Here is a 17190-nt window from a genome sequence, read left to right on the forward strand (position 1 = left end):
AAAACGTATTATCATTATAAAATTATACATTTGTATAAATCGATCATGTTTTCAGTCGTTGAATCAGGTTTAGTGGAGAAACATCTCGTTTATTATTCATCACTCATACAGATAAAGTTCTCACATGCCCAGAACCCATTAATGAGGAAGAGAGGGAGGACATCAACATGGTGAAGACACTACGTTTGACCTCTGACCTTTTCCCTGCGTATGAGCTCGAAGGCGGCCAGCAGCTCGCCGGCGTTCTTGCCCCCTTGGCGAACTGGGAACCAGGTGAGACGGGGGGAGGGAGTCACGGTGGGCTGGCACACGCAGCGGCCCATGTATTCATCCGCACCCTGGAAATTAAAAATACACACATATATATATATAAAATATAAATTATAAATAATATGATTGAAAAAAAGTACAATCTCATGGACTGCAAACCCTCACGTATGTATCCTGATCGTAAAGCTCCACGACGACGTTGGGGGGGTTGGCCATCATGGCTTCGGGGTCACCAAAGATCTCCAGCTCGTAGAAGATGAGCGTCTGGTCCCAGATGGGATTCAAAGTGTTCCTCACCGTCACCGTCCTCTGGGACTGGTGGAGGTACGACACGACGGCGTACGCGTCTGCACAGACGAAGGGAAGGGAGGAGGTTAGTGTTGGAACCAGGGAGCGAGTTCTTCATGAGGGTCCTCACAAGTATAGCAGTAAAAAACCTATGTGTGTGTTTGTGTGTGTGTGCGTGCGTGCGTGAGTCCACACTATCTCGGCGTCCCACACAGTGACATCATCAACTTGGGAATGCCGATTTTGAGACGGAGGGCTGGGAACGCCACTCGGAGAGGTTTGTTATTCCAGGTCACAACCACACACACACACACACACACACACACACAACCACACACACACACACGTACAGTTACACACACAGACGCAGTAGTTTATTATTTCAGGCCGAGTAAAGAGTCTCTATGGAGCCGTTAGCATCAGAGTAAACAGAAGCTAAGTTGCATTTTCCCACCAGCCCTCAATTAACCCTGGAGGTGACACACACACACACACACACACACACACACACACACACACACACACACAGTTACATAACCCCCCTGGGCTGTTTGTATTGCTGTTTATATGAGGTAATGGACTGTTGGGAATGGACATAATTGAATGGGTCACCAAGGGTAGTGTATGTATGTATGTGTGTGTGTGTGTGTGTGTGTGTGTGTGTGTGTGTGTGTGTGAGAGGGGAAGCAGCAGTAGTCATTGGGAGCCGCGGAGGTAAATAAACACAATGAAAACTGGGAAGAGGGATGGAGAGAGAGCGAGGGAAGGTAAAGAGGGATGGAGGGAAAAGAAGGGGGAGAGATAGACGGGGGAGATAAATGGGGCGAAATAAAAGGAAGAGGAAAAAAGAAAGTAAGAAAGAAAGAAAGTCTTTAATCATGGCCACTGAGACTAACACAAGATCAACACACAACTGAAGTCCATCAATCAAATCTACTCATCCAGTCAACTGTGTGTGTGTGTGTGTGTGTGTGTGTTAATCAGAAAACCCACCGCAGACTCAGATGTAAATACAGACACAAAGCTTTAAAAGAAACAGAGGGATGAAAAGACAGAGGAGGGGAGAAATGATTGATGAAGATGATGAAGGGAGGAAGGATGGTCAGAGAGAGAGAGAGAGAGAGAGAGAGAGAGAGAGCGTGGCAGCATCCTGACCACAGACTGAAATGATAAATCACCAACACTCTACTTGACTCGCCCTCGTTAGTGCACTTGGACACACACACACACACACACACACACACACACACACACACACACACACACAGGAGTTTCTATGACCTCTTCAGATAATCTGAATCTGATCTTTTAAATAATTCACTCTGCATTTACCTGAGAAACTGTCCTTGTCCATGGCCAACAGGTCTCTGGCCTGGTACAGGTAACAACGCAGGTGATAGCGGCTGCCACCTAAACACACACACACACACACACACACACACACACACACACACACACACACACACACACACACGACTCATTATATAAAACGTTGAGGGGTGAGGAAGGGGATTGGGAGATAGGTGTGTTTGTCATCTCACTGTCAAAGAAACAGGAAATGGTGGGTCTGTTGACTCCGAACGTGGTCGTGATCGACCTGTCTTCGCTCTTGTCCTCTATGCTGCTCTGTGAGAGGAAGAGGAGCAGGAGAAAGGAAAAGAGGAAGAGGAGCAGGAGGAGGAAAGAGAAAGAAATAACATTCAAAAAATAACACTGAGATACCTTCTTTCTGCAGGAGCCTTCAAAATAAAAGACTGCTTTGGAACAGACATGTACTTTTGTTCGGAGACTCTTCTAATGTCTGATATCAAAAATAAAATCTCTCAGCCAGGTTATATAATCAGAAGATTCATGTGTGCACGCCATGCATCATAATGAGCCTGTAAGAGATGATGATGGAGCGGCCTCCTCCTCCTCCTCCTCCTCCTCCTCCTCCTCCTCCTCCTCCTCACCAGAGAACACTCCAGAGCAAAGATGGCGGCCGGGCCCGTCTTCTCCAGAGGCTCCATGCGACACCTCCACCTGCGGCGCCTGAAGCTGTCCGTCTTCCTGGGTTTCAGGTGGAACCTCCAGCCGAACAGCGACGCGTACTCCCAGAGCTCGCGGTCCGCCTCGTCCGGACGCTGCTGTGAACGCACGTGAACGAAGACATACATTTACTCATCTCTACATTTGTGCCAGATGTTTGAAACAGATGTTCAGGCACCGTTCACACACAATTCAATTCAATGCCGTTATTTATCATCATAAACGAAAGATATAATATCGGACACATCAGAATTTAATCAAAGGTGTAAAAGGGAAAAGTTTAAATTTAGATAGAGTTCAGTTTCTCTCTTCCTCATTCGTGTAACTGCATCACCATCTAGTGGTGAGTCGAGGTAACTTCGATGAATTTGTTGATCTACAGAACAAATAATAACTGGTTGATTCAAAAAGTGAATTTATTTTGTGTTTTAAAGACAAAAATAGGAAAGAAAAGTCTGAAAGTTTGGGGATAAATTCGTGAAGAATGTAATTAAATACAAGTTCAGTTGTATTTAACACATCGGATTCATTTCACGTCTGTTTTGGATCAGAAGCGTCGGTTTGATTCCGACCTCATTTCCGTTTGTCCGTCACGGTCTCATGTCTTCACCTTTCTGAGAGCCTCCATCTTCTGTTGGTCTCGCCGTCTCATCCGAACCCACCGCCTGCGTCGGTTGGTGTGGTACATCTTCTCTGCCGGCACCCACGACTTGGGGCGGCGGTCTGGAGGGATGGTGATACCGTACTCCCAGCCTGGACACACACAGACACACACACACACACACACACATACTTGTTAGTGTGTAGTTTGGCTCTCGTTGTTGAATGTGTGTGTTTTGTTGTGTGTCTGCCTCTGCACCTTGATCGTCGACGGCTCTGTTGAGATCCTCACTCCACTCCTCCTCCTCCCACGCCCAACCCGGAGGACACTCCACATCGTCCTTTGGCACCGCCTTCTCTCCGTTCTGACACAAAAGGTCAACGTTCAGATTTCACGGCAATGAGTGAAGCTGTGACAAGAACAGAAACACACACACACACACACACACACACACACACACACACACACACACACACACACACGTACCACGTCGGTGTATCCCTCCGGCATGCCGATCCACTGCCCGCCTGGTAACCTCATCTGGTTTTCAAACACTTCCTCTGAGAAGGTCATGTGACCGGCGTCCGCCTCAAACAGCATACTGAGGGTTTATCAACACAAACAGACACACTCAGTATTTACAGTAGATGCACAATCACAAAATGCACACACACACACACGAGCTGACTCACGTCTTCTCGGGGCTGATGTACCAGTCCCCGGCCCAGGTCCAGCCGGGCGACGGTTTGAAACTCTCCTTTGGCAGCTTCACTCTTCCTGTGACGTCGCTGAACTTGGGGTAGGTCAGGCCTGTAGTTCCCCAGTTGCCCACCAGGGCGAGTCGAGTCTGGTTCTCATACTACGGAGAGAGAGGAGGGACACGTTTGAGACAGAGGCTGAAAAGAGGAGCTGCAGCGGATGGACAGTCTGAGGAGAGGGATGTGTTGTCTGAACTTTAGCACCTGAATATGAACAAAATATGTCTCCTTTAAACAAAACAAGCCTGTAAATACTGATTCTATCCATTCAGCTTGTGTCTCTCACCGTTTCAGCGAAGACCGACAGTTTCCCTTCGGCGAACTGGTTGAAATGTTTGACGTCTGCAGCCAAACCGAACCAGAGTTTGACTCTCAGCTGACCAGGAAGTTTGGCCTCTGCACCGCTGCCCTGCGGGTACTGTACGGCACAGATACACAAACCAGTCAGTAAAACTTTATATATGTGTGTATGTGTGTGTGTGTGTGTGTGTGTGTGTGTGTGTACCTTGAGGAAGACAGTCTGCAGCTGTCCGCAGTGTTTCCCACAATGCTCCTGGGAGAAGATGACGGTGTGTGCCGGGATGCGGTGATAAGCCACCCTGCGGTCGCCCTGCAGCATCCAGATCACGATGTCCGGGAGGCTGTTTTGAGGCTGGACGAGTAAAAGAGAGAGAGGGTGAGAGTCCTAAATGTTTTATTTTTCCTCTAATAGTCACACTCTGAACCCGCTCACCTCCTCGGCCATGGTCCGCAGCCGGCTGGCCCAGTCCTCCGCCTGCTCCAGCACCGTGGACAGGTCCGTGGCCGGCCCGTGTTTGAGGGCGAGCGCGGCTGCGACGATCTGCTGCAGGTGCAGCGTGCGGATGTGCCTCAGCGACCGGTCCAGTGGAGTCGCACACTGCCACTGGGCGAGAGAGGGCAGCTCCTCACTGCAGAAACACAACTTAGGTAAAAAGTACCTGGACACTGAGTACAGGTACTTAGTGACGGAGTAAGAATACACAGTGTTCACCTGCAGTCTGTGATCACCTGATCCAGCAGCTCCACCACTCGCTGCTCCAGGTCCTCCAGGTCACTTCCTGTCTTCACCTCCAGCTGCACCTGCTGCAGGCTGGCCTCCTGGAGACACACACACACACACACACACACACACACACACACACACACACACACACACACACACACACAGACACACACACACACACGTTTAGACTGTGGTCTAAAAGTCACAGATGTGAACAGAAACACATTTATGAATATTCACCAGTCTGTCGATGATGCTCAGCAACATGTTGAGAGCCTCGATCCTCGGTTTGATGTCCTCCCACTCAGAAGACACCACCACCACCGGCTTCACGTTTCCCCACGGGAGGTAGTAGTAGTGACAACCTGGAGTACACACACACACACACAGACACACACACAGACACACAAACAAACACGCAGACACAGGCGCATTTTAGAGTTTTATTACTAATGTAATTGACCTTTCACCCTGGATTTAAACCCACGTACGTACCATCAAACACGGCCCTGCTGAACTGGGTGGTGGAGGCCAGGGGGAGGCAGGTGTAGTCGAACTTGTTGCCGTAGTTACCGATGCTGACCTCGAACTGGATGGCATCGTCGACGTCCTGGAGGAGCGTGGCCGAGTAAAACGCCACAAAGAGCGAGAACTTCCTCTTCCGGAGAAACTTCTGTAGGACGGAGGAAAAAGAAAAGAAAATGGCTGGACGGTCGGACACGTGTCTTTCTACATCGACAGGTTAATGTCCTCTGTCGCTCTCACCTCCACCACCAGCAGGTCGTCTGATGGGATGTCTTCAGTTCTCTGCTCCGGTTTGTCCGCCAGCTTTGTGGTTAGTTCAACTAAAACTCGTCCTCGGTACGCCACACCCTCCCCCTGAGGAAGAGAGGAAGTCTTGAGTTAATGGATCTTTAAACGCTGAAATAACTTTTTGGTTTGGTCCAGGGTTTATGACCTATACTGTATCGAGCCACCAGGGGGCAATCTGGGTGTGCTGGCTTCACTTTCGGTAGCTGTCATATCGTCCATCTTTCTTTACAGTCTGTGTTCGACCCAACACTGATGACAATGAATAATTGTATTTAGATAAAAGGAGAAAAGGAAAATGAAAGGTGAAGTTTACTTTTCCGAGGTTCAGATTCTCGTGCGGGTCGCTGAAGGCGGTGAACTCTCTGGCGCTGCCGTACAGGTTCACGAAACACGGGCCGAATGTCGGCAGGAAACCAAGACTGTCGTCGACTGCAGGGACACAAAGTGGAGACAGAGTTCTATGATCGACACGGTGGATCATGGCACTGAAGACGAATTTTAAATAAACAGGATTTTCATGATTCGTCCACCGACACACGATCAGACACAGAGATTTAGCTTTGATTGAAAGCGGATTTGGAAGAAGAACTGATTGGCACAAAATGAGAGATGTGTAGAGAGGACGTACTGCCAGGTTGGACGGTCCGTGGAGTCAAGTCATCTGAATGCATAGAGAGGAAGGACGGTTCAAAGTCAGACAGAAAGGAAACAGATGTCTGTGAACGCCACGCAAAACCCAAACCGATGCTCTTTGCAACAAACGCCACAAACAATCCTGAAAACTCACCACAAAACTCATGCACCTGCTTTCAAATACGTTGCTCTGCTGTGAGAGAAACGACCAAATTCAGGATTTTCCATCACAGCAGAGAGAAGTGGTTATTGAAGAAAAATGTGCGTCTGTGAAAGGTGCAACATTTGATAATAAACACAACTGCAAACACAGCCGTCACTGTGATGTTAGCAACCATCTGCATCCAAGCTACAGATGTGATGATGCAAGGAAGAAGAATGAAAGAGCCGAAAAAACAAAGAAAATAGAAGTTAAACTCTGAGACTCAACGATCCAGGGGGAGTTCGGGTTAGTGGTTTGGTGACAAATACCCACAAAGACTCAAATCAAACCAAACAGGTCACACATCCGCCCCAATGCATTCAAATCCAGCCGATTCTAGTCCAAACCATTATGCTTGGTGCCACACCAGTTCAGACCAGTACAGACCAGTAACTCACCATCTATCTCTCCTCCAGGGGCGGAGATCTTAGACATACAGAGGTGGGTGGTGCCGATGACGTCGTTGTGACTGGCTCTGTCCCTGGAAGACGACAAATTTGAAGAATTTGAAAAACTTGCTCCTAAAATGTATAACGTTGAGCCACACAACACCAAGGACAACTTTATTATATATGAACTCTTCAAGTTTCATCCAAAATTCTAATATTCTGCTGAATATTGTCTCATTGTGGATTCACCAGTCCAGAATCCTGATCCTCATCTTCTCACACATGGAGGGAAACTGGGAAAGAAAAAAGAAACGTTCACTGTATAAAAAGCATCAAATCTCAGAAGTGCATTAATAAAGTGTGTTTGCTCCACAGACGGTAAATAAAGATGGACGACGCGTCTCCACTTCCCCTCCACTATCCGGAATTTAAGTCAAAATATCCCACATCACAGTAGGGGGGTGGAGCCATGGTAACAAGATCCCGCAGACGCTTCACATTAGTTTATATCATCGAATAACTAATAAAACGGTCCTTGAGCCGTCCACCAACATGGAGGAGGCAGGGTTTATAACATACTGCAGCCCACCACCAGGGGGTCGATCGAGACATTTTGGCTTTATTTTGGAGGGGCCGTCTTGTCGTCCATCTTTACCTACAGCCGACGTTTTGTGTGTCTCACTCTTATGGGCATGGCCAGACTCTGGTTCCACTGAGGGTTGGCGTTCTTCTCCAGAATCTTCGTGCAGATCTGAAAGCAAAACAAAAGAAAGAAATAAAGAAACGTTTGGACGGAATGATGTCGTCAAGACGAAGCTGCTTCAACGTCACACGCACTGTTTTGCCGGCGAAGTGGATCTCAACCAGAGGGTCCACCAAGTTCTTCCTGTTGCTGTCGAACCCAAGGATGTGCTTCATCCCGTCCATGAAGGCGTCGTCCACTGCGAACGGAGAATAAACGATCAGACTCTGCTTCGAGGCACGAGTCCTAAACACACAAAGACGAGATGTCTCACTCTGCGGCAGGTCTTCGGCTCTGAAGATCCTCAGGGTGAACGCGGCTCCTCTCAGGGACAGACCCGCCGGCCTCAGCAGGTTTCCTTCGATGTCCTCTTTGTCCTCCACACACTCGCGTTTATCAGCCTGCGACACAGACAGACACATGTACGTTCATATACTGTGACGCACGTGTGCTTCAGTCCGAGCTCCCTCCACTTTGCTTCTTTCGTCCAATCAGACTCACCGGGGGCTCGTCTCCGGCGGCCAGGACGAGCAGGCTGACCTTCAGGTAACCTTTGACCCCCGCGGAGAGGTCGTCAGGGTCGCACAGCAGCAACCACTTCCTCAAGAAGCAGTGTCCTAGAGAGTCAGAGATTTAACGTACGATCGGACTTCAAACTAACCTGGAACTCAATGGAGCCAAAAAGGAAAAGTCCATAATAAGTCAAATTTAAAGACTAAATATGGACTTAGCTCATCGCACAAATACAACAGAACAAATCACCACAAACACAAATATATACTTAAATAAAGATAAACTCACTGTGCTCATTGTAGACGGTGCCGACATCCAACTGTGAATAATCAGAATTATCTTAGAGTTTCAGTTTTTTTGTCAGACGTCATATTTCTTTACGTTACTAAATAAACGGCGAAGACGACGAGTTCACCTTGAATTCACCGATCACAGCGTCAGTTCGGAGAGAGCGAGAGTCGCACACCTGCAGGAGGAGAGAGAGACACAATGAGCACAACAGACAACACAAGTAAACAACACAACATCCAGAGTGTGACTCAGTGGAATGATGAGGTTATTATTTAATGGCCGTTCAGACTCACAGTGATGAAGATGGGTTCGTCAAACAAGTCTGATGGAGTCTCAAAGAAGTTCAGGAAGAAAGTCTGTGAAGAGAAAATCACGTAAGATCCACAAAATCAACGCTGATCATTCATGATAACGATTAGATATTTGTGTGTTCACCTCATCAAACACAGGGTTGTTTCCTTTTCGGATGCGGGTCCTCTTCGTCTGCCCAGCGACTGTCACCTTGACAACAGGCTTGATGTTGATGCCCGGCAGCTGTCGCCCCTCGATGACCCGCACGCGGACCTGGACACGAAGACGCGTGAAGAGAAACGATGACGCAACGTGTCACAAAGCAACAAGTCCCCGTACACGTCGTGATGTCGTGAACCCACCTGCAGGTCCTGAGGCTTGTTGGGCAGAGGCCTGTGCTGACTGCTGGATCCCTTCCTCCTCTTCCTCAGCCCTCCCTGGGCGTTGTAGGACGGAGGCGAACGCTTGGGCGTGTGGTTGGTGGGAGACTCCTTGCCCGGGGGCCCCTGAGGGCCGACGATGACCATGGACCGTCCGTCGTCCGGCCCCTGGTCCTCTGGGGGCTCCAGCATCATCAGACTCTCCGTGTCCTCCTCGCCCAGCGTGTCCAGAGAAATCACTGCAGAGACACTATCGGTTAAAAACTAGTCTCTGAGGAAACACCTGACAAATCTGACATCATAGATTCACTCGTTTAATGTTTTCAGCTTATTTCACTTGTGACCGTGTCCAGCTCCACGCTGGGGTTGTTGTGGGAATAGGCCTCAGGCTGGGAAGGAGGCTGGAAGAGGGGAAACGATCCTGGAGGGGGGATGTAGGAAACCTGGAGGGTCAGCGTGGCCTGATGGAGACACATGGGGACACATGGAAACACATTAAAAGGAATGATTCTCTCATAAGGTGTGAGAGGTGCCGGGTTCAAATCCCGGACGCGCTGTACGATGGAGTATCCAGCCTCAAAGGGCAACGCCAGGGATTTCATATCGCAGTTTTGAGTGAAAGCCTTTTATTCATTTCAGCACACAGTCTAATTTCAATCGATTTATACTCAGTTTGTTTTTATCCTGTTTCAAACCTGCACTTCCAGTCACTGTATTTTCAAAGTGCTGCACACATGAGGTTCATTATGTTTCTAACAGGAGGTGTAGTCGTCTGCAGCTTCCTTCAACAGGAAAACACAGCTCAAGTGATAATTAGATCTGTTTAAACAAAGGCTTTATTACACATTCAACCTTTACACACACTCGAATCTCTTCAACAAGTTCAGTGGAACAGAAGAACATAATAATATATATATACAATATAATATTTGAGAACATTTTGTGTTTTCTGTTGGACCACACATAACACACACACACAGTCTGAGGTGATGAGGTCGTGTTTATGTTACAGTAGGTACAATGTGTGTGTGTGTGTGTGTGTGTGTGTGTGTGTGTGTGTGTGTGTGTGTGTGTGTGTGTGTGTGTGAGACACAATCAGATCGGCTCCGACACTGAGAGGAAGACTTTGTTTTGGCTTCAGGAAGCGAGGAACAATATTTCATGTAAGACTTAAAAAAAGACGACTGTAGGTGTGTGTTGCATCAAGGTGTGTGCTCCTGTGTACGTGTGTGTGTGTGTGTGTGTGTGTGTGTGTGTGTGTGTGTGTGTGTGTGTGTGGCTCAATTTGATCAATTCTGTGTTTAAGACACTGAAACAGAGGAAACTAATTGAATAATTGCACCACAGTAAAAACTAAATGTTCAAAGTTCTGTCTGAGGCTGCACGACTGGAGACAGAGGACAGAAAGAGACAGAACGAGACAGAACGAGACAGAAAGAGACAGAACGAGACAGAAAGATGGACGTGTGCGTGTTACTCTGATTCTATTTTCAGGTCCAGACAGGAAACGGTGAGTGATTTATGATTTGTCATTCCTTCGTGATACAATAAGGCCGTAGATTAATATGTCTGTGCTGTGTGTGTGTCTGTGTGTGTGTGTGTGTGTGTGTGTGTGTGTGTGTGTGTGTGTGTGTGTGTGTGTGTGTGTGTGTGTGTGTGTGTGTGTGTGTGTGTGTGTGTGTGTGTGTGCGTGTGTGGGTGTGCGTGCTCACCCCTGTGTTGTTTCTCTTGGTGTCCAGCAGGGAGATGGTGAAAGAGGCGGCCAGGCTGGGAGAGTTCATCACGTCTCTGAGAGCGAGCCGACATTCTCCCATGAACCTGAACAGGAAGTACGGTACAGACACGTTGTAGTTACGTGTGTAATCCTGCTGATAAACAAACCAACAAACCAACGAGAGGGGAACTGGGAGAGCGCTGCCTCCACTAAGGCTAACACCCTACGTGTAATGGTTACAGAAACAAAATGGATCCAACCCCTTTAATTGAAATGGCTCCAAAATGTAAAGGGGTTCCACTTTGACCCATAACACCGAGTTGTAAATTGAATGGGTTCAGTGGTTCTTGCTGAATCCTGCTCACAAACAAAGAGCAGTGAAAACATGGCTTCCTGACGATGATCGGTGAATTCCTCTGCTCTCGATCCACAGAGGTCACGCTCAGGTCTGAATGAACCGCGAGAGGCCGACGAATCAATCAGAGAATCATTCAACACGGCAGATGGTGAATTGGTGGAAACACAGCGACCACAATGAGAGGATGAGCCGACTCTTTCAAGTCTGCCCCTTTGCCCTCTGAACGACACATGTGACATCTTGATGGAGCGCAGCGATCCAGAAATAACCACCCGGACCTCAGGCCACGCCCCCCCGTCTGTGCCCGGAGCTTGGTGCGATCTGTCCGACAATGCCTGCGCTCTTATCTCACTTCCTGTGCTGAGAGCGAACTCACTCGCTGGAGGAGAGTTCCCAACGAAGCAGGGTTATATTCTGGGTTTGAACTTCTCTCTCTCTGATGACTTCACGTGTGTTTGTACCTGTTCCTCCCCATCTTCTCATGGTCTTTGACGACACAGTGCAGCTCGGCTCCAGAGTCCAGAGGAATCCCCTTCAGGTCCCACTCGAAGCCCTGAGTGAGGGAACCAGAGCACACATCAGTGGAGAGTGAGAGAGAAACGTGAAAATGGGATTTTATGGGAAGAAATCCTGACAAATAAATCAGATTTTCCACAGTGGTGAGGTTCAGGAAGCTGCCGGAACAGAGACAAGGCCGATACCAGGGGTCATGAGGACGTGAAGGGGGGGGGGGTTAGGACTCGGGTGAAGTGTGGAGCTCTTCTCCGTCACACATCAGTTTTTTAATCTTGGCTCATAATTGGTGTATTTTCACATGAAATCCTCTTGATTGCAGCTTTTCTGACCATCAGAGCGACGTCATTAGTCCTTAAGAAAAGCTTCTCTGGCAGCATTGTACCTGAAGTTGAAAAGAAAGTGTGTGCAGGACGAACCTCGTTCCAGACGGGATTCGAGTTGTTCTTGATGACCTTCGTCTTCTTCTTGGACCCTGAAGAAACCAGAACACTAGAAGTCAGTGGACGAACAGAACTGAACATGAACTGGACCTGGATGAGAGGACGGGTCCACGGACACTTCAAATGATAATTAAATGTTTTTTAATTTATTTTCACATTCTTATCTCAATGTGTGTGTGTGTGTGTGTGTGTGTGTGTGTGTGTGTGTGACTTCCTGTAGCACAACGTTCTTAGCTCTGATTTCCTGTCAGTCGGACACTCTGACAGGATGCGAGGACGTAAGAAGGAACCAATAAACAGGATTTATTATTTACCACACACACACACACACACACACACACACACACACACACACACACACACAGACCTTCTTTCCAGATAAATGGAAATAGAGACAATAACGATTGTCTGATTTTACAAGTGACTCATCTTTCAATAGAATTGCAACTGGAAAAAAACAACTAAATAACAGAATACAATAGAAAAACTAAGACTAAAGCAACATACTGATAATAAAAGTCACAATGTGTGTTGTGATTTGATGCTTTACAACTAAAATAGAACAGAATTTAATAAGAATAAAATCTAATGTTCCAGATTAAATCAGCTCCAACAAACGTCACTATAACGTGACCTCTGAACCTTCTGTGGAAGGGTGGAGGCCTTTTCAAAAACTTCCAAGAACAGAGGTACACTTCCGCAGGTGTGTGTGTGTGTGTGTGTGTGTGTGTGTGTGTGTGTGTGTGTGTGTGCATGTGTGTGTGTGCGTGTGTGTGTTCTCACTGGGAAAAACAGGAAAGCAAACAACTTTTCTTAAAGTGTGTGTATGGAGAGAAAGAAATTGTTGTGCGTCTGTGTGCATGTGTGTGTGTTAAGGGTAGGAGAAGGGTCTGGGGAATACATTACGTCAAAGTTTGTGTGTGTGTGTGTGTGTGTGTGTGTGTGTGTGTGTGTGTGTGGTGGTGAGTGAGTGAGTGTGAGTGTGTGTGTGTGTGTGTGTGTGTGTGTCAGCAGCTGATAACTGATTTAACTTCTCGGACGCACCAGCGGTGGCACAGTGTTGACTTCCTGCCGGGTTCAGCTTGGCACCGGTTCTGTCATGAGCTCAGAATAGAACAGACTCTGCCCCCCCCCCACATCTAAGTTTAGATGTTTAGCACCGTGATGCTGTTTGTGTCAGTTTGACAGAAGGAAATGTTTGAGTTTCTCAGCTGGTTGCAACAAATACATTTATATTTAGAGTTTTAAAGCAGTAAAACACGAGCCTGGTAATTACTGCTCAGATTTTACGAAAGACTTAAAAGACAACTGCTTAGAAACAACTGAGCCAGTTCAGGTCTTTGTAATCAGGACTAAAATTAACGACTTTACCAAGAACAGGAACAACAAAACACAAAAACAAAAGAAAAATACATCATTCTGTTTATAATAACCAAATATTCGCAATTGCTATATATTTTTCCATCAAAGGATTAATTGACAAAATACAAACACTCCAGAAATTCTGAAATATCGTTGTCTCGTTCCTGTGATCGGGAAAAACATTCGGGCTCGGGTCGGATTTGGACGCAAACAACCAGAGGTGAAACTAAAGCTAGCTATGCTAATAAGCTAAGCTGGCTACCTGTGAGCATTGATGGTGTTTTATAAAACCTCAATTTGAACCATACAAACAATAAACTTGTTTTCCGACAGCAGGACACATGTGTCACTTCAGAACAAGCAGCTTTGCACAGGTGCCAGTTTTTATTTCTGGTTTTGACAAAGAACAACACTTACGGCTCCAATAACAACAGTGCGGCCAGACATCCTGCCTCCAGCACATGGAGTCACATTTAATCACATACACACATGCTGCAGCCGCCGACGCACACGGGGGGGGGTCAATGAAAAACATAAACTCTCTAAAAGTGCTAACTCCTAAATATTGAAAACCACCGTGAGTCCAAATCAAGCCTCTGATAAGCCCGGGGGAACTGGAGCGTTTGAATCAAAGATGTTGTTTCGCCTAAAAATGGAGAATTCTTCTGCTCAGCAGCTTCTATAAAAATGATGAAAACTGTCGGGTTCAACCATCTCAAGGAGAAAGTGTGTTTCCCGACCTCTGCAGGTTAATGTCTGTCTGTCGTACTTTCTTCATCACTACTTCGTTTGTCAGACCACTTTCCTTCGTCTGTTATATTTCTGCTTTGAGAAGGAGACGAGTGTTGCTGGGACTCGGTGGAGGAACGAGTCTTTCTAGTTGATTAAAAACTCACATATTGGATTTGGGAACATTTCTCTCTCTGTGACGTTTCTGTCTCCTCCCGCAGCGTCGGACTATCATCATCTCTCACTTCTATAAAAGGACATCACAGTGTCTCCGAATTCCTCAACAAGCCTCAGAGCCCATCAGTCAAAGTGAAAGCAAACGGTCCTGTGCATTCAGACTGGTGCAAACCATCCACTCTATGATGTTTAATGTATTCAATGAGTTCTCTTGTGAAACGAATGGGTTTCAAATACACTGAAAGTTGTTTTAACACCAGATCCCTTGATACGAGCTCTTGAGGCCGTGAGATGCAGAACAGAGGATCCATCAATCCATCGAGTGGTGTCATGAATCTAATCACTTAGATCCAGGGATTGAACTCTGGGGTTTTGGGGCCCTGGAGGTTTTAGACCTTGAGAGATACCCCCCCCCCTCACTCAGGGCCCTGCAGTTGAGGCTGTGGTAAGAAGGTCCTCAGAGGTAAAGCCTGTGTGTGATGGCACCAGGAAACCCGGCTGGGACAAAGGCAGGAAGTGAAGAGCAGCGCTCACCTTGTTAAGGAGGCAGACACTGACTCTCAGAAAGTACAACAACAAACCGGTGGAAAAACAGACTAATGACGCTAATCCAGAGTCTAATGTCAAACTGAAATGATCCAGAGGGATAGCGCCACCTACGTTAGGCTCCTTCAGGGGAGTGAAGCATGTGGGAGTCGACCTGTTGGATGTTGCTTCGTCCCATCGGTGAATTTAAACCTTTATTCTGTGACCATGTGAACTGTTGTTCAAGCAGTCGAGTGGGAAACAGTCACTTTCTGAGTTCCTGACACTGACGATATGTTTCACTGCTAAAGACGAGTCCAGCTGCGACTTTCCTCTCATGGCGTCGTATTCTGCAGCTGTTTTCAGAGGAATACCCACTGCACGCAGTCAGAGACGAGTTGGTGGAGACCAAAACTAGAGCTAAAGATAAAGCTTCACCTACAAACAACAGGTGACATGATGTCAGATCAGTGATGGTGCTGCTCCGTCACTGTTCCACGTTACTTTGTCTCCTAATCACCGTGATCCTCTTACCTCTGAAGGTGACACCGGCCAGGGGGTCCGAGTGCCTCAGGTTGTTGGCTCGCTGCAGAACACAACGTAGCATGGCCGAAACCTCAGGTGAGTCCACAGACTGAAACCTGCGAGGCTGAAACAACTGGTCCAGGCGACTGGGTTCACCGGGTGAGGTCCAGGGCGAGCGGGGTGGTAGGTTACATGACCGGGGGGGAGCTAATAACCAGAGACCGCCAAAAACTGTACAACCACAGACCACTAGGTGGCAAAAAGCGTTTAGCAGATGAACAGAGGAGAAATATTGGTGCTTTGAAAAAAAGATAAACTGCTTGAAAACTGTTTTCTCAAGTGAAAACCCTAAAAAAGTTAAAAGTCCTTGTGTCGTCTCAGCATCGTAATCCACAGACAAATGTGTCCCCTGCTTTGTCTCACACCATCTATGTCCTAAAACTACAAAATAAAAGCTCTTTGTCCGAAGAGGAGACGAGTCCTGACGACGCCGGCGTCCTTCTCCCTCTGATTCTCACTGGCAGAGAACGTGGGGAGTTCACACACACCTCACATCCAGAGGAAATCTCCACGTTTCCTGAGCTCCTTTCCTCTCTTATCTCCTGGTTGTGCCCCCGAGTTTCCTGCATCCTCGCCTCGCTCGGCCTGAACACACTCTGCCTCTCTCTCTCTCTCTCTCTCCTCTAGTCAGGTTATTTTACACAGTCGATCTGTGCTTGTGCTTTATCCACTGATTTAAACTGGAGAAATGATTTAAACTCAACTCTAACATCTGTTAAATCGGAGCTAATTAACAGGGAGAGGCAGTTTAATTTGATCCAAAACTCAAAAGCAGAAACTTATCGGTTGTTTCATTGATCCCAAACTAAAGTCCGACATTAAATTTAAGAGCTTTTCAAGGCCTCTGGTTCAACATGTGACGTGACCAACAAGACCAAATGATCACTGAGGTGTGATGATGATGATTCAACGAACCCTGAGGTTTTCTTCAGACCGAGAACGAGCGAAACGTTAGAACCTCAGGAGCTTGAAGGGATTTCAGGACGATCGTTTTTTGGGCCTCAACTGATATTTTAAGACTTTGAGAATAGAATTCAAAAAGCCAAGTCGACCCTCGGGATCCAATCAGGAGGGGGCAACAAGGTCACACACACACAGTGAGAGAGCCACCTACAGACACAAAGCATGACAGACAGCACCCCACTGGGTTACTGACAGTTAACCTTCTGTAAATCCCGACTTCACTCATGTTAAGGAATAATTTAGTTTTATTTTTCCTCCCTGCTGGACGAGGGGGTTTGATTGACACGTGAGTCATCGGTTGTTTCAGTTTCATATTCATCAACTCGGAGAATTTTACACAAAGATTCATTGATTTTACTTTTCTGTGTTTCCAGTCAGCTGGATGCTGTGTGTGTGTGTGTGTGTGTGTGTGTGTGTGTGTGTGTGTGTGTGTGTGTGTGTGTGTCTGTTCTCTACTGTCATGTTCTGCACTGTGGTGGAAACTGCAAGACACAGTATGAAGGGAAATTAAATCTGGTATGTGGTATCTATAAACACAGCGATGCTTTACTGGACACACACAGACACACAGAGACACACACAGACACACACAGACACA

At 47.2% G+C, this 17190-nt stretch overlaps 1 protein-coding gene across 11 annotated transcripts in view; it reads right to left on the bottom strand.

Annotated features, from left to right (window-relative positions):
* The window catches only part of dysf (dysferlin, limb girdle muscular dystrophy 2B (autosomal recessive)), a 48096-nt gene that overhangs the window by 30222 nt on the left and 684 nt on the right, over positions 1-17190 (bottom strand). For 4 of the 11 annotated variants that reach the window (XM_047338701.1, XM_047338698.1, XM_047338700.1 and 1 more), the window contains exons 2-34: positions 12228-12283; positions 11757-11848; positions 10936-11041; positions 9561-9684; positions 9206-9462; positions 8988-9116; positions 8846-8908; positions 8677-8727; positions 8550-8580; positions 8250-8365; positions 8023-8149; positions 7844-7947; positions 7689-7757; positions 7256-7299; positions 7016-7098; positions 6411-6443; positions 6096-6211; positions 5735-5848; positions 5465-5642; positions 5210-5334; positions 4958-5064; positions 4679-4874; positions 4451-4597; positions 4232-4363; positions 3880-4046; positions 3674-3788; positions 3446-3551; positions 3197-3339; positions 2511-2684; positions 2100-2184; positions 1891-1968; positions 436-617; positions 198-338 (exon numbers count right to left, since the gene is read on the bottom strand). In XM_047338701.1, coding sequence (XP_047194657.1) covers positions 198-338; positions 436-617; positions 1891-1968; positions 2100-2184; positions 2511-2684; positions 3197-3339; positions 3446-3551; positions 3674-3788; positions 3880-4046; positions 4232-4363; positions 4451-4597; positions 4679-4874; positions 4958-5064; positions 5210-5334; positions 5465-5642; positions 5735-5848; positions 6096-6211; positions 6411-6443; positions 7016-7098; positions 7256-7299; positions 7689-7757; positions 7844-7947; positions 8023-8149; positions 8250-8365; positions 8550-8580; positions 8677-8727; positions 8846-8908; positions 8988-9116; positions 9206-9462; positions 9561-9684; positions 10936-11041; positions 11757-11848; positions 12228-12283 — 3791 coding nt within the window. Of the gene's footprint in view, positions 1-197; positions 339-435; positions 618-1890; positions 1969-2099; positions 2185-2510; positions 2685-3196; positions 3340-3445; positions 3552-3673; positions 3789-3879; positions 4047-4231; positions 4364-4450; positions 4598-4678; positions 4875-4957; positions 5065-5209; positions 5335-5464; positions 5643-5734; positions 5849-6095; positions 6212-6410; positions 6444-7015; positions 7099-7255; positions 7300-7688; positions 7758-7843; positions 7948-8022; positions 8150-8249; positions 8366-8549; positions 8581-8676; positions 8728-8845; positions 8909-8987; positions 9117-9205; positions 9463-9560; positions 9685-10935; positions 11042-11756; positions 11849-12227; positions 12284-15578; positions 17011-17190 lie in introns of those variants that run through there. The other 7 variants (XM_047338702.1, XM_047338705.1, XM_047338699.1 and 4 more) reach the window with 4 other exon arrangements.

Source organism: Hippoglossus stenolepis, chromosome 23 (genome assembly GCF_022539355.2).
Source record: "Hippoglossus stenolepis isolate QCI-W04-F060 chromosome 23, HSTE1.2, whole genome shotgun sequence".
NCBI classification, from domain to species: Eukaryota; Metazoa; Chordata; class Actinopteri; order Pleuronectiformes; family Pleuronectidae; genus Hippoglossus; species Hippoglossus stenolepis.